The following is a 14,318-nucleotide window of genomic DNA, read 5'->3' as shown; positions in this document are numbered from 1 at the left end:
TATATATATATAGTAGATGTATCTAGTGAGAAAGTCAAAATTATATGAGAGTGAGTAAAATAATTCTAAGTCGTCAGATTAAAATCAAGGGTTAAGATTAGAAGCTCATTTTAAAACTCATTCTCTAAGGTCTTCATTGAGACACTACAACAAACACATTGTTAGCAATGTTTAGTGAGAGTCTTAAAATCAAGGCATGTGGATGGGTTTTTAAGGTGTTCAATGACGGTGATTTAGAATGCTTCAAAAGTGACTCTTCTTGGTGGAGAGAATTGGGGACTCTTAGTCAGACTAAGGAAGGAATATGTTGTGGTTGGGTAATGTTGGTATCCACAAGTGTTTAGGTAATGACTCTTTTGTTAATTTCTGGATTGGCTTATGAGTGGAGAGTGATACCCTCAAAAATTCTTTTGTTAGATTGTTTCTGGTGACTATGGATAAAGAGGCAATTGTTGCTTCCTTAGGCGCTTGGAGTAATGAGGTTTGGTCGTGGAGATTGAGATGGATGATGAACTTGTTCACTGGGGAGGAAGAGGAATTTGAAGAGCTCCTAAGACTCATCCACAGCTTACGCCTAAACAAAATACTGATGATACCTAGACTTGGATTCATGGCACAACTGGACAATACATGGTGAGGAATGCTTATCAAACTCTACAAAAGGTTGAAGGGAACAATGGTCTTATTTTCTTCAAAAGACTTTGGGCGTGCAATGTCCTAATAAAGATGAAGTGCCTAGTGTGGAAAATTATGGGATTTCAACTAACATGAATCTTGCTCATAGAGGTGGTCTAAGTGCTCAAGACCCCTTTCTTTATTCTCTTTGTAGTGAGGTGAAGGAATTTACTAGTCATTTGTTCTTCTCATGTTTTGTTTCATATCTTGTTTGGCAAAAGTTGTATTATTGCTTTGATTTCTCTTATATTATTCATAACGAAGTTAAGTCTCTATTTTCAATCCATGAAAGTATTATAAGGTTGTAGAACAAGAAAAAAACAATTGTGGGTGGCTCTTTGGTTTATTACAATTTGAACTATTTCACATTAGAAACAAAATTATTTTTTAAAACAAAAGGTTCCAACTAGATGAGATGATGAACCTAATTTTTTTGCACTCTTGAAGCCTTCTCAATACCCGCGTTCATTTCTTCTCTTTTTCACTTCTTGAATGGGTGAGTCAAAATTTCTTTTTCTCTGTTAATTTAAGGATTGTGTAGATAGAAATATCACTTGTTCTCCTAATTACTTTATCTCTTCATTAATAAAAAGTTCATTAGTGACCAAAAATATATATTAATATTCAACTTTCATACTTAAATTTGGTATTTTTCACGTAAGATTCATCATAGACTAGATTTTTTAATTAAAAAACAAGAATACGCAATGAGTGATTTATTGTGGTAGTTGAGAGAAGACAGAAGGTGAGTTACTATAGAATGGAGATGTTGAAACACAAGGGTACCACCAAAACTAGAAGTGGTGAATAGATATACACAACTAATGAGAAGAATGATTATGTTAGTACACATTATTATTTCTATTTTTCATTTTCTAAGCTAAGATTTGGTTGATTTTCATTACATATGTTATTAAGAAGAACTTATATCCCAAAATTTTAAGACTTATAAATTCATCTTTACACAATCTCATGCCAGCAATATTTTCATTTATTATCTTTTTCATTGGTCAAATCAAATATTATATATATATTAATTAGAGAGACACATTTTTTGTCCCAAAATATATATTATTCTTTGTATTTTTTATTCTCTTTGGTGAGAAAATATAAAATTAATATATATATTAAGTTTATGTTTTAATTTTCTTACTAATGTGAATAAAGGAATACATTGAGTGTGGTGGCTCATACATTACCATCAAGTTGTTGGTCACCAGGTAGAAATATGAGATATGAATATACTCTTTATCAATGTAAATAAGTTTAAATTACTTGTTGGGATGGTCTTGAGAGTTCCAAGAAAACTAATCATCTACATTCGTAATAGAGGAGATGTATACATGGTGTTTTCTTGTAATATCTCATGAGCAAGTAATGATGATGTTCTTTCTGCATATATATATATATATATATATATATATCAATTAAGATGAATAAGGATGTTTACATACGGATGTTTGAGTATGTAGGATAGTGGAAATAAATTGCAAATTATAGAGATTGAAGTGCAAAGAAATCAACTTGTGTTTGTATTTACATGAGCCCGAAAGATAGAATCTATGGAACTTGGCAAGTGTGGTATTCACAATTAAAATAAGTACAGTATTTTTATTGGAGGGATATCATTAAGATTTGATAAAAACATACATATATATATATATATATATATATGATATATATACTATTACATAGAACGTTCCCAATTCAAATTCTAATGGCAGTAGTGGAGTATGAAGTTCAGAATTTCTTCATGTCCCTCAAGTCTAATTTGATCTAAGAGGTTCTGAAATTTGTCAAGCCAATAGCATTTGCACCTATTTTGGCGGAGAAAAAGATTTTATTTGAGCCCTTGCATATTCATTCCTCGTGGGAAACACTACGGTAGGTATGTACCTTTATTTCTATCTTTTACTTACTATCATAAATTAAATAATAATTAAACTTATATTATAAAATTAGTATTTTAATCCCCTGATACTAAATGGGGATAATAATTAGCTATGTTCTTTAATTTAATAAAAATCGATTCCAAAATCAAGTTGTTACCCATAAAATAATGAAGTTTTTTTTATATCATAATTATTTATTTATTTATTCTTTATCAAAAAAATTCTATAGAATTTTTATAGTATAGTCATGATTCAAGTCGTCTCTAATCTCTCTAAAAATGGAAAAAGATTTACGACTAATATCATTTTTACACTATTAATTCCATATCTAAAATAATTAAAAACTATCTTATCACTTAATTAATTCAAGTATTCTCTGTAATATGCAAACCAAATTTTTAAAGTAAAAATTATTATTTTTGGAATTCAATAGTGAGGTTACGACTCGTATTGTGTCTTTCTCCTCACTTCGAGTTGAGAACCATCGCAGTTACTTGTATTACTTCTGCTATATATCAAAGTGAGAAGAGAGTAAGCAATCAATATTGATTCTTCGTCTATTAATTTTACTTCAGTTAAACTCAAACAAATTTCTAAGCTTTACTTTATAAAAAATAATAACAAACGTTTTAATTATTTTGGGATTCAATAGTGAGGTTACGACTCGTATTGTGTCTTTCACCTCGCATCGAGCCCAAAATTGATCGCGATCACTTGTACTGCTTCTGCTATCTATCGAAATGGGGGAGAGAGTAAACAATCAATGTTGATTTTTCGTCTATTAGTTCCACTTCAATTAAATTCAAACATTTCTAAATTTTCAAACCAACCAACAAACAATTTTCTACCAGACCTACGTAGTCTTGATTTCCATATTGCACTTAGGGATACGTAAGAGTAAGATAAACTCTTGTCACACACAAAAATAAAAAAATAAATATTTTTTTAAGTAATTTTATTATAATAAATTAAGAGTATTTAATTCGTGCAATAGTTAGGGTACCGTTTAATTACGGGTGGACGAGATGCTAAGATCTACGACCAATACCATCTTTACGCTATTAATTCCATATCTAAAATAATTAAAAACTATTTTATCACTTAATTCATTCAAGTATTCTTTGTAATGTGCAAACCAAATTTTTTAAGTAAAAATTATTATTTTTTGGAATACAATAGTGAGGTTACGACTCATATTGTGTTTTTCTCCTTACTTCGAGCCGAGAACTAGTTGTAGTTACTTGTATTACTTCTGTTATAAATCAAAGTGGGAAGAGGGTAATCAATCAATGTAGACTATTTGTCTATTAATTTCACTTTATTAAACTCAAACAAATTTCTAAGCTTTACTTTATAAAAAATAATAATAAACTTTTTAATTATTTTGGGATTCAATATCGAGGTTACGACTCGTATTGTGTCTTTCACCTCGTTTCGTGCCGAGAACTGGTCGCTGTCACTTGTACTGCTTATGTTATCTATCGAAATGGGAAGAGAGTAAATAATCAATGTTGACTTTTCGTCTATTAGTTCCACTTCAATTAAATTCAAACATTTCTAAATTTTCAAACCAACAAAGAAACAATTTTCTACCGGAACTACGTAGTTTTGATTTCTCTATTGTACCTAGAGATACGTATGAGCAAGATGAACTCTTGTCAGACACAAAAATAAAAAATAAATATTTGTTTTAAGTAATTTTATTATAATAAATTAAAAGTATTTAATTCATGCAATAGTTAGGGTACCGTTTAATTACGGGCGAACGATGTGTTAATATCTTCCTCGATCCGTAAATGACTCCCGAACTCAAACTCTAATATAAAAATACAATTTATCCTATTTTGGGCTTAAATTGAGTTTTCCACGTTTTAACCGCAAAAGACGTAGTGACGATTCCTAAAGAGGTCGCGTTGTCGAAAATCAGTGCACAACATATATATTGTATATAAACTTTTACACTAATAGTGAATAGTGATTTCATTCAATCATATTAGGACGTCATTTTGACAAATTATTATGTCCTTATGATTAAAATCAAAACTTATTAAACTTTTAGATGCTAAAATTAAAACCCCTATACTTACGAGGACTAAAACACATCCAAGCTTAATTTTCTTTTCCTTTTAGGATTTTTGTTTTAATAAATTTAATGTCATATGGTATTTTTTACATATTATATTTATACACATGATTAGAGTGACAATCCATCATCCGGCCACCCTAGTATTTAACATAAATATCCTAACAACATATTATACCAAAAAAAATTGAGAGTTCAAGAATTGAGACCAATCATTTTTGTAAAGTTCTATTTAAACCTTTTTTTAAGAACATTATTGTTGTTGAGAAAATAAAAGTCGCTAATCGTTGTTGAGAAAGAAAAAATATTATTGATAGGAAACATAATTGTTGTTTCTCATATTGAATTTTTGGGGAAAAAACACTTTAGAAAACCACACACTCTAGCATTCATTTCCACTGAAAATAAATTTACTTTAAAAATATATTGTTGTTTAATCAACTTTTCTCTTCCTTTTTTTTCTTAAATTTTTTCTTTCCTATCTTCCATCATTTATACAAACCCGATTGAGATATACAAAATATGGTTATTGTTACACAAAATATGTCACTAGATTTTTTTTGTTTTGAACAATCATAACAAATGATATTAACACATTCGATTCCGTGCTCCCACAAAACCAAACTTCTCATTACCCAATTTTCTCTCTCCATTCAAACTTAGGTCAAAGGCTCATTCATATTAACAAAAATTAAAATAACAGCTGTCATGATAGCAAGAAGGAATAAAAGAGAAAATCTTAACATGATAAACACCACATTACTCACTGTCTGATTTTTGATTAAACCTTCGAGTTTTTTGCACTGCTTCATTTAGCTCCTTCATCTCTATGGAACAAAACTCAGACTCTGTTGTATCAACTGAAACAAGAGAAGATTTCGGGAAGTTGCAACATGGGTAATAACTTTTTTTCAAACACTATCTCTACAATTTATTTCATTTTCTATTTATTTTCCATTTACTCCTTTTTTTTATTGTTCTTTTATACTTAGATGCGAGCACTATAAACGAAGGTGTAAAATTCGAGCCCCTTGTTGCAATCAGATTTTTCCTTGTCGTCACTGCCACAACGAGGCTATGGTCCTTTTCTTTCTAATATTTGTCCTTTAGCCCCTTTCATTTTCTTTATTTATATTTTTGCTCACCTAATTTTTTATTGCTTTTTTTTTTAATTTAGAGCTCACTTTCCAATCCCAATGATCGTCATGAACTTGTTAGACGCGATGTCAAGCTAGTAAGAATTTTTTTTCTTCAAAATTTCATGTAATATTCATGCAGTGTCAGTCTCAAACTGTTAATGTGTGAAGATTTTTTATACATAGTTAATATCATTCATTTGTATTACTTTGTAATGATGCAATAATAATAATGTATAAAATAGTTCATATATTGTTTTTCGGGTGGAACTATTGACACTAGTAATTGTCAATATTTACTCCTCTAGTTAGTCAATTACCATCATTTTGTTTTCATTAGGAATGTGATAGAAAATTTGATTATTTTCAGGTTATATGTTCTGTCTGCGATATTGAGCAGGAGGTACAATGATTAACTTTATCTTTTTTTAATTTAAGTATTAATACTGTGTTCCCTAATATGATTTATATGAAATGGAAAAATTCAATTTGGTCATTTAGAATATAAGTTATTGGTCAAACTGTCAAAGTAGTTTCCATTAGGGGCTAATGTGTCCCTTATATTTATCCTTTTATTTGAGATTATTAGGGAATAAGTTGGGGATTTTTTGTTTAAAGGTCATTAAATTGGGCAAGGGGTGCATTTTTTCTTTGAAAGTAATATTATATACTGTTAGTATAAATATTTATATATAGTCAATACATTATCTACTATTCATTTGTATTTTTTTTTAAGAGTCAATGATGATTAAATATGAAAGATTAGACGATTCAATGACAATAGATAAAACTCATGTTATCTGTCATACATATTCCCCCTTTTTTTCTTAATGAACAAGGCTCTGGTAGGCAAAGCTATCTTATAGTCATGAGATTGTAGCTATAAAGCTAGTTGGAAGCTAGAAGATCGTAGTTGAAAGCCTATAATTGGATAAGCTAGCTGGTTGAATTACTGGTTGAATTAGAGTTGTTTGAGAAAACTAGTTGTAAAATAGTTGACATTTGTTAAATAACTTAAATGGATATGTAATGTTTTATTCGATTGGGATAAAGATTGTCATTGGTTGACAAATTAAAAGTCAAAAAATGAGATATGAATTATTGTAGGAGCTTATAGCTGTTGAAACTTCCTTACAAAAACTACAGTATTCCTTTTGAAATGCTACATACTCTTTATTTTATATTCACTAAACAACTCCACAAGCTTTTTTGAGCGAGTTAATAAGCTATAAATTTGTCTTATCGAATACACAAATTTGGGTATTCACTCTAAATTTAATTTACAAACTCAGGCTGCCAAGGTGTGTTCTAATTGTGGTGTCAACATGGGAGAATATTATTGTGAGATTTGCAAATTCTATGATGATGATGTAAGTTGGTATTGATATTTCAATTTCTTGGTATTGATATTTTTTTATCTATATTTGATTTTGTTTTATTGTTTTTAACATGTTAATTGTATCCCATATAATCTATGTCTATTGTTGCAGACAGATAAAAAACAATTTCATTGTGATCAATGTGGGATTTGCAGGTTTGAATCATATTTGGTTATGAATGTGGGTTAAGCTGTTTCAATTGTTGATTTCTGAAATGTTAAACTTTTCTGTTTCCTCAAATTTTCTTATTTTCAGGGTTGGTGGTCGTCATAACTTCTTTCACTGTGAGAAATGTGGTATATTCTCTTGTGAACTTTTGTTATTTATTCTATTCTTTGTTGTTTATCCGTGTTTATTCTTTTTAATCATAATCACCATATATATAACAAGGTCATGGTTATGTGTTTTGTAACACCCCAACCTTAACATGCAAACCTTTTAGGTCCATGCATTTACTGAGCATGTCATCCTTTAAGCTTAAATACCCCTGTAGTATTCTATTCTCTCAAGAAGGAGAATCCGCGACTCGAACCTATGACCTCAAGGACTTATAGTCATTGATTCGCATGTCAAGGCTGAGATGTTACATGTTTCCTGATTGGTTTGTAAGAGTATTTCATAAAACTTGTTTCCATTCTTTTAAGCATTTCCATTGCAATTCTTCTGAAGTTCTGATTTGTTATTGCGAATAATATCATCATTTTTTTTATAATTATTTTTGTATGAATATAGGCTCTTGCTATTCAGTGGGTTTGCAAGACAATCACTTATGTGTTGAAAACTCAATGAAAAATTCCTGCCCTGTTTGCTATGAGGTTTGTCTTTGGCTTTTTTATATACTAATTTTGCTCAAGACTCATTGTTAAAAATCTTCTGACAGTGTTGTTATATGCTGATAGTATCTATTTGATTCAATAAAAGGCACCACAGTTTTGAGGTGTGGACACACAATGCATGTGGAATGCTTTGAGGAAATGGCAACTCAAAATCAGTTAACTTCCAATGATTATTTTTCTATATATCTTCAGATGCTAAAAAGTTATGCTCAATTCATAATTTGGCTTTTGATTTTATGAATCAGGTATCGTTGTCCTATATGCTCCAAGTCAATATTTGATATGTCTCAGAACTGGGGTCATTTAGATCAGGAGGTGTGTGTAATTCTCCTTATGAAACTTGTTTTTGATAATTATCCAATATTTTCTTTTCATGTATATCTTTTTTTCTGACCTATGAAGCTTGTTTCTTTTGATATGGTTTAATTCTCCTTAATAGATTGAAACCGTTCCCATGCCAGAAGAGTATAATTTTGAGGTACTTGCTTATCCATCTGATTCTATTGGCTGCTCTATTAGCATTAAGACCATCATTTGATAAGTTTGTCCAATACAAATTTTATTTAACTTCATTACTGTTGGAAACTACTTTCAACAATTAATTATGGTATCGAAGATTAATTACTAGCTTAGTCATGACCAAGTAGTAATGGCAACAGGGCAGATCGGGATCGGGTTTATGCTTACCCATCCCCAAACCCGAAATCCAAAACCCAAATTTGGTGGGATTTAAATTAACAATATCATCCCCGAACCCGTCAGATTTCGGGTAACCCGAACCTGTCGGATTTCGGGTAACCCGAACCCGACATAAAACCCGAAAAAATAACTCAATAGCTGCTGCGCCTGCAGTATTACATAACTCAAACACAAATCAGCAACGCCCAGCCTCTTGATTTGCTTGGCTGGTCTAGAGAGAATAAACATAAATATATATTGCATAAAATGAGCAATAGTCCAAATCAACAATAGTTGCAACTTTATAAGATTGAATAAAACCGAACCTCTTTTCATTTGCTTTGCTTTGCTGGTCTCTATTGGAAAATGGATGTTTTAGCAGTTTCTTGTTTCTAATTATGTGTCTCTAACAAAACTAGGGTTAAAGTCTTAGAGAAGATATATTAATTTATTCAATTTATTAATTGGGACGGGTTTGGGGTGGGTTCGGGGTAGAGTACCACATGTATCAAACCCGAATCCGAAAATTAACATTGGGTAAAACCCAAACCTGAACTCAATGACAACGGGTTTAAACCGTTAAACTCGGCTTGGGTTCGGGCAGGTACCCACGAGATCAGTTTTCATTGCCATCTCTATGACCAAGTCGTACTCTTTTAAGACATTTCGTGATACTGCCTAAAAATGTGCAAGCAGACTATTAAACATGTCATTCATGTCATTCCTGGATAAAACAATTCAGTTCTCTATTTCGTATTCTTATTGCGCTGTGAGAACCGATTCCAAATCACCCACAATATGGGTACGAGTGTCAATTATCAAATTAGACACAATATGACTACTAGTATCAATACTCGAATTACTCATGATTACCACTTTCAATTCTCGATATGGTTTAAAAATCACTCTATATAGTACCACAAAAGGAAAGAGAAAGAGAGTCGGAAATGCTTCGGCGGAGAGGGAGAGAAGAAAAATTGAGGAAATACATCTCGAATGGTGTAGTTTTTCTAAATGGAGAATGCCCTTATTTATAGACGGAGAATCAACAACCAGATTGATCTGATGGCCTAGAAAATGGTCTCATCAAAAAATGATCAGATTGATCTAACAGCCCAAAAAGTGATACAATCGGTTTGATCGGGTCTATCCTTATCTCTTCGATCTGTGCCAAGCTTTGTATTGACTTAGTCAACACGTGTGCCAAAGCGTGTGGCTTCTAGAAAAAGCATGTGGCGTGCACTTGTGTGGAGGAGTTTTGTTGTGTGTGTCCTGTCCATCTCTATGACCAAGTCGTACTCTTTTAAGACATTTCGTGATACTGCCTAAAAATGTGCAAGCAGACTATTAAATATGTCATTCATGTCATTCCTGGATAAAACAATTTAGTTCTCTATTTCGTATTCTTATTGCGATGTGAGAACCGATTCCAAATCACCCACAATATGGGTACGAGTGTCAATTATCAAATTAGACACAATATGACTACTAGTATCAATTCTCGAATTACTCATGATTACCACTTTCAATTCTCGATATGGTTTAAAAATCACTCTATATAGTACCACAAAAGGAAAGAGAAAGAGAGTCGGAAATGCTTCGGCGGAGAGGGATAGAAGAAAAGTTGAGGAAATACATCTCGAATGGTGTAGTTTTTCTAAATGGAGAATGCCCTTATTTATAGACGGAGAACCAACAACCAGATTGATCTGATGGCCTAGAAAATGGTCTCATCAAAAAATGATCAGATTGATCTAACAGCCCAAAAAGTGATACAATCGGTTTGATCGGGTCTATCCTTATCTCTTCGATCTGTGCCAAGCTTTGTATTGACTTAGTCAACACGTGTGCCAAAGCGTGTGGCTTCTAGAAAAAGCATGTGGCGTGCACTTGTGTGGAGGAGTTTTGTTGTGTGTGTCCTGTCCATCTCTATGACCAAGTCGTACTCTTTTAAGACATTTCGTGATACTGCCTAAAAATGTGCAAGCAGACTATTAAATATGTCATTCATGTCATTCCTGGATAAAACAATTTAGTTCTCTATTTCGTATTCTTATTGCGATGTGAGAACCGATTCCAAATCACCCACAATATGGGTACGAGTGTCAATTATCAAATTAGACACAATATGACTACTAGTATCAATTCTCGAATTACTCATGATTACCACTTTCAATTCTCGATATGGTTTAAAAATCACTCTATATAGTACCACAAAAGGAAAGAGAAAGAGAGTCGGAAATGCTTCGGCGGAGAGGGATAGAAGAAAAGTTGAGGAAATACATCTCGAATGGTGTAGTTTTTCTAAATGGAGAATGCCCTTATTTATAGACGGAGAACCAACAACCAGATTGATCTGATGGCCTAGAAAATGGTCTCATCAAAAAATGATCAGATTGATCTAACAGCCCAAAAAGTGATACAATCGGTTTGATCGGGTCTATCCTTATCTCTTCGATCTGTGCCAAGCTTTGTATTGACTTAGTCAACACGTGTGCCAAAGCGTGTGGCTTCTAGAAAAAGCATGTGGCGTGCACTTGTGTGGAGGAGTTTTGTTGTGTGTGTCTTGTCCTCTCCCATCATAAAACCCTTTATATGATTTAAAAATTAATCTATATCGTATCACATAAAGAAAGAGGAGAGCCGGAAATGCTTCAACAGAGAGAAAAGAAAGGTTGAAGAAATACGTCTCAACTAATGTGGTTTTCTAACAACGTACAGTTTGATCCAATAGCCTAGAAAAGGATATCGTCCAACCTTTATACCTTATACCTCTTTGGGCACACCTCAAGAGTGCAATAATTACTTGTAAGTTGTAAACACTCTTGAAGTGTTTCCACTATCCAATGTAGGACTTGCAGTTTTTTTTCCATTTCACACTTCAAAACGTGCAAATGCTCATTTGTTCCAAAATCTTAATATTTTTGCATGCATATATGATAAGTTGATAACTGATTTATGGTATCATGTCTATATGGATTTTGAGCTGTCCTTATATTGTTTGCTGGAACTTAATTATGCATTATTAGAAGCTGAAGAACATTATCTAAGAATGCACATGATTGTGAAAGGGATTTAAATAAATGTGGAATGATAAGTTAAATCAACCATGGTTTATAGTCCAGTGTAGCCAAATTCAAGAGTTCCACACTAAAATAAGTTTGCTATAGGAAAATCTAAGCAAACTTTTGCCTGTGAGTATTGAATCTCATACTTTGTTATGCAATGATTGCAAGGCTATCGATTAATGAGCAATATTGAATGAGGGTATTTTACAGGTTTCAATTCTGTGCAATGATTGCAACACTACCAGCACAGTTTCCTTTCACATATTTGGTCATAAGTGCAGAAACTGCGGTTCGTATAACACCCGTAGGCAGTAAACGTTTTGATGTTAAAGGGTGACTCGGTGTATCAGGCTTCCACTTAGTGATCTAGAGGGTAAATATACACAGCATTACTTGCAAGCAGAGAGATTTTTTTCAGGATTTGCACCCGTCAGTGTTTGATGTTAGTGAAACCCTATTATAAATTCATCGGAGAATTCCTACAAGATCTCTTTTATTTTGCTTTGAAATATTTCATTTTTGCATGTTACTTCCTGATGCATTTCAAAGGAAATATGATATTTGTCTTGGTTTTTGCTAATAGTTTTGGCATGGTTTGTGATTTGTGAATGTGATACTGTTGAATGGCCTGCATCATGTATATGCAATTTGTTGTCTCCCACGTTGTCTAATGCATCCTGAGAAAAGGGGACAGATAATAATTTGTTTGTTATGCCTTATCAATTTGAGTAAAAGATGACAGAAAAGAAAGGATGTGTTGTCTTAAACTGTATTTCAAATTATTTTTCGAACTAATAATATTGAAGCAAAAATAGAAAATTAATAAATATTTATTATTTTCTGATTGATATATGTTTTCATTGACCCGGAATATGGTTTGGGACAACAAATCTTTGTCCAAAAATGACACCCAAATTACTGATACTTTTCTAGCCTGGTGTCGTTTGAATGGTGGTTAAATTCTCTAATTAATTTCGTAAACCCTTACTAGTTTACAATTCTAGGTTAGATGCATGAGTTACTTCACACCTAAACCTTTTTTTTGGTATATTTATGACTTTTAAACTCTAATAAAAATGATAAACTCTCCATTTGACTATCAGGTTTAAGAGCCTTAATACATTGATTTACTTCAAAATGTCATGACTTATTATTTATTATTGTTATATTCTTTAGTTAATGAAAATGTCCTTTTTTTATCCCTTTAAAATATGGAAGTTTGTCTCCTTATTATGGGATACTTAAAGTTGAATTTCTCTAAGTTGCAAGATAAATGTAATTTGTTATCTGTATTATTATTGTATTGTTTTATTAAGATAGTACTAAATAATCTAAGTGTTAGGATTGAATTCATTGAAGTGATATTACGTGGATAAAAGAATAGTTATAATGAAGAAATATGGATAAAAGAATAGTCATAATGAAGAAATATGGATAAGTTGAAGTGTTTATAAGTGATAATACTATTACATTTAATGCCTTAAGGTTTAGACCAAGTTCTACTGTTAAGAAGCTCTTTTAAAAAGGCATAGCTGAAGCAAATTGAGCTCCTTTTGGCATTGTCATATGAGATTTCAGCTCAAAGGGAGTATCCTTATTAAGAACTCATGCTTGAGATAGGTTATTAGGAGTTCAAGTGAATATTATGTAGGTAAAATAAAGTCTTACTTTGGAAAAGAATACATAACTTTTAGTGAGTATAAGTTGGAAAACCTAAACATCTAATGCTTGCATATTTTGAGTCAATGTTGTTACATTTATTTATATATTTTTCAGTTAGCTCATTTGTTAAACTCTTTTTACTTGGGTTCCCCATTCTTAATAATAAATAATCAACAAAAAAACATATAATAGATTGATTTTTTTTGTACTACCAATAATATCTTCTAACCTTTTTGATAAGGAATTAATCTTTTTCGGAGTTTGTGGTTGTCCATCCCAACAAGTGTAGCTCCGAGGAATCGAACATTTGACCTTGGGGATCCAGTGAGGCCTTACGCCACTAAATCAATGTCTTGTTGGTATATATAATAGATTTATTGAGTATGAAATTCCCTTTTTTATGAAATTAGAATGTTTAGTAGTGTTTTTGAATATACCTTTAAACTATACTTAAAAATTAAGTTATGTTATTAAATACTTCATTCGGGCTAAAATTATTGAATTCGTGCTAACTTTATGCTCTTATCATGTTCTAGGAATACTGCACCATGTTTTCAATCTAACCGTGTCTAGTGGAGCCAAGCAGGCAAGATGACCGTGTCTCGTAAGCCTATGTGCCAAGACTCTGACCGTGTTTCGTGCATCAGGATCCAAAGGCCTGATTGTGCCTACACTCCAAACTCATGCACCAACTGAATGAGGCTTCATGCGCCAAACATGCACCATGTCTATGCATTACTGACCGAGACACTACACTGAGATGATGCTCATGTATGTGCATCACTGACCGAGACGATGCACCACATCTATGCACCAAGGCCTAGCAATGGTGCATCAGATTCATAATGCACTTTTTGTCTAACTATTTTATCATGTATTAAGGGTAATTTAGAGTTTTGAATCATCCAG

General features: G+C 32.1%; 1 protein-coding gene across 2 annotated transcripts; it reads left to right on the top strand.

Moving 5' to 3' along the window:
- Positions 5,396–12,409, top strand: LOC109328926 (E3 ubiquitin-protein ligase MIEL1-like). Of its 2 annotated transcripts, XM_019562570.1 has the most exons (13): positions 5,396–5,547; positions 5,643–5,730; positions 5,828–5,884; positions 6,157–6,189; positions 7,079–7,156; positions 7,277–7,320; positions 7,421–7,461; positions 7,898–7,980; positions 8,065–8,156; positions 8,247–8,316; positions 8,441–8,479; positions 11,958–12,073; positions 12,205–12,409. In XM_019562570.1, the coding sequence occupies exons 1-12, from the start codon at positions 5,480–5,482 to the stop codon at positions 12,060–12,062; spliced, it is 798 nt and encodes a 265-aa protein (XP_019418115.1). In that variant the 5' UTR covers positions 5,396–5,479; the 3' UTR covers positions 12,063–12,073; positions 12,205–12,409. The 2 variants fall into 2 exon arrangements, with proteins under 2 accessions (XP_019418115.1, XP_019418114.1); XM_019562569.1 differs by having other exon boundaries at positions 11,958–12,409.

This window comes from Lupinus angustifolius, chromosome LG16 (genome assembly GCF_001865875.1).
Source record: "Lupinus angustifolius cultivar Tanjil chromosome LG16, LupAngTanjil_v1.0, whole genome shotgun sequence".
In the NCBI taxonomy this organism is placed as follows: domain Eukaryota; kingdom Viridiplantae; phylum Streptophyta; class Magnoliopsida; order Fabales; family Fabaceae; genus Lupinus; species Lupinus angustifolius.
This window is presented reverse-complemented; position numbering and strand designations above follow the sequence as displayed.

Excerpts from the sequence above, each read along its gene's own strand:
- LOC109328926 (XM_019562570.1), top strand. The coding sequence starts at position 5,480 with ATGGAACAAAACTCAGACTCTGTTGTATCAACTGAAACAAGAGAAGAT. Across the intron at positions 5,731-5,827 it reads ACTGCCACAACGAGGCTATG|AGCTCACTTTCCAATCCCAA; the intron begins GTCCTTTTCTTT and ends TTTTTAATTTAG. Across the intron at positions 7,157-7,276 it reads GCAAATTCTATGATGATGAT|ACAGATAAAAAACAATTTCA; the intron begins GTAAGTTGGTAT and ends CTATTGTTGCAG.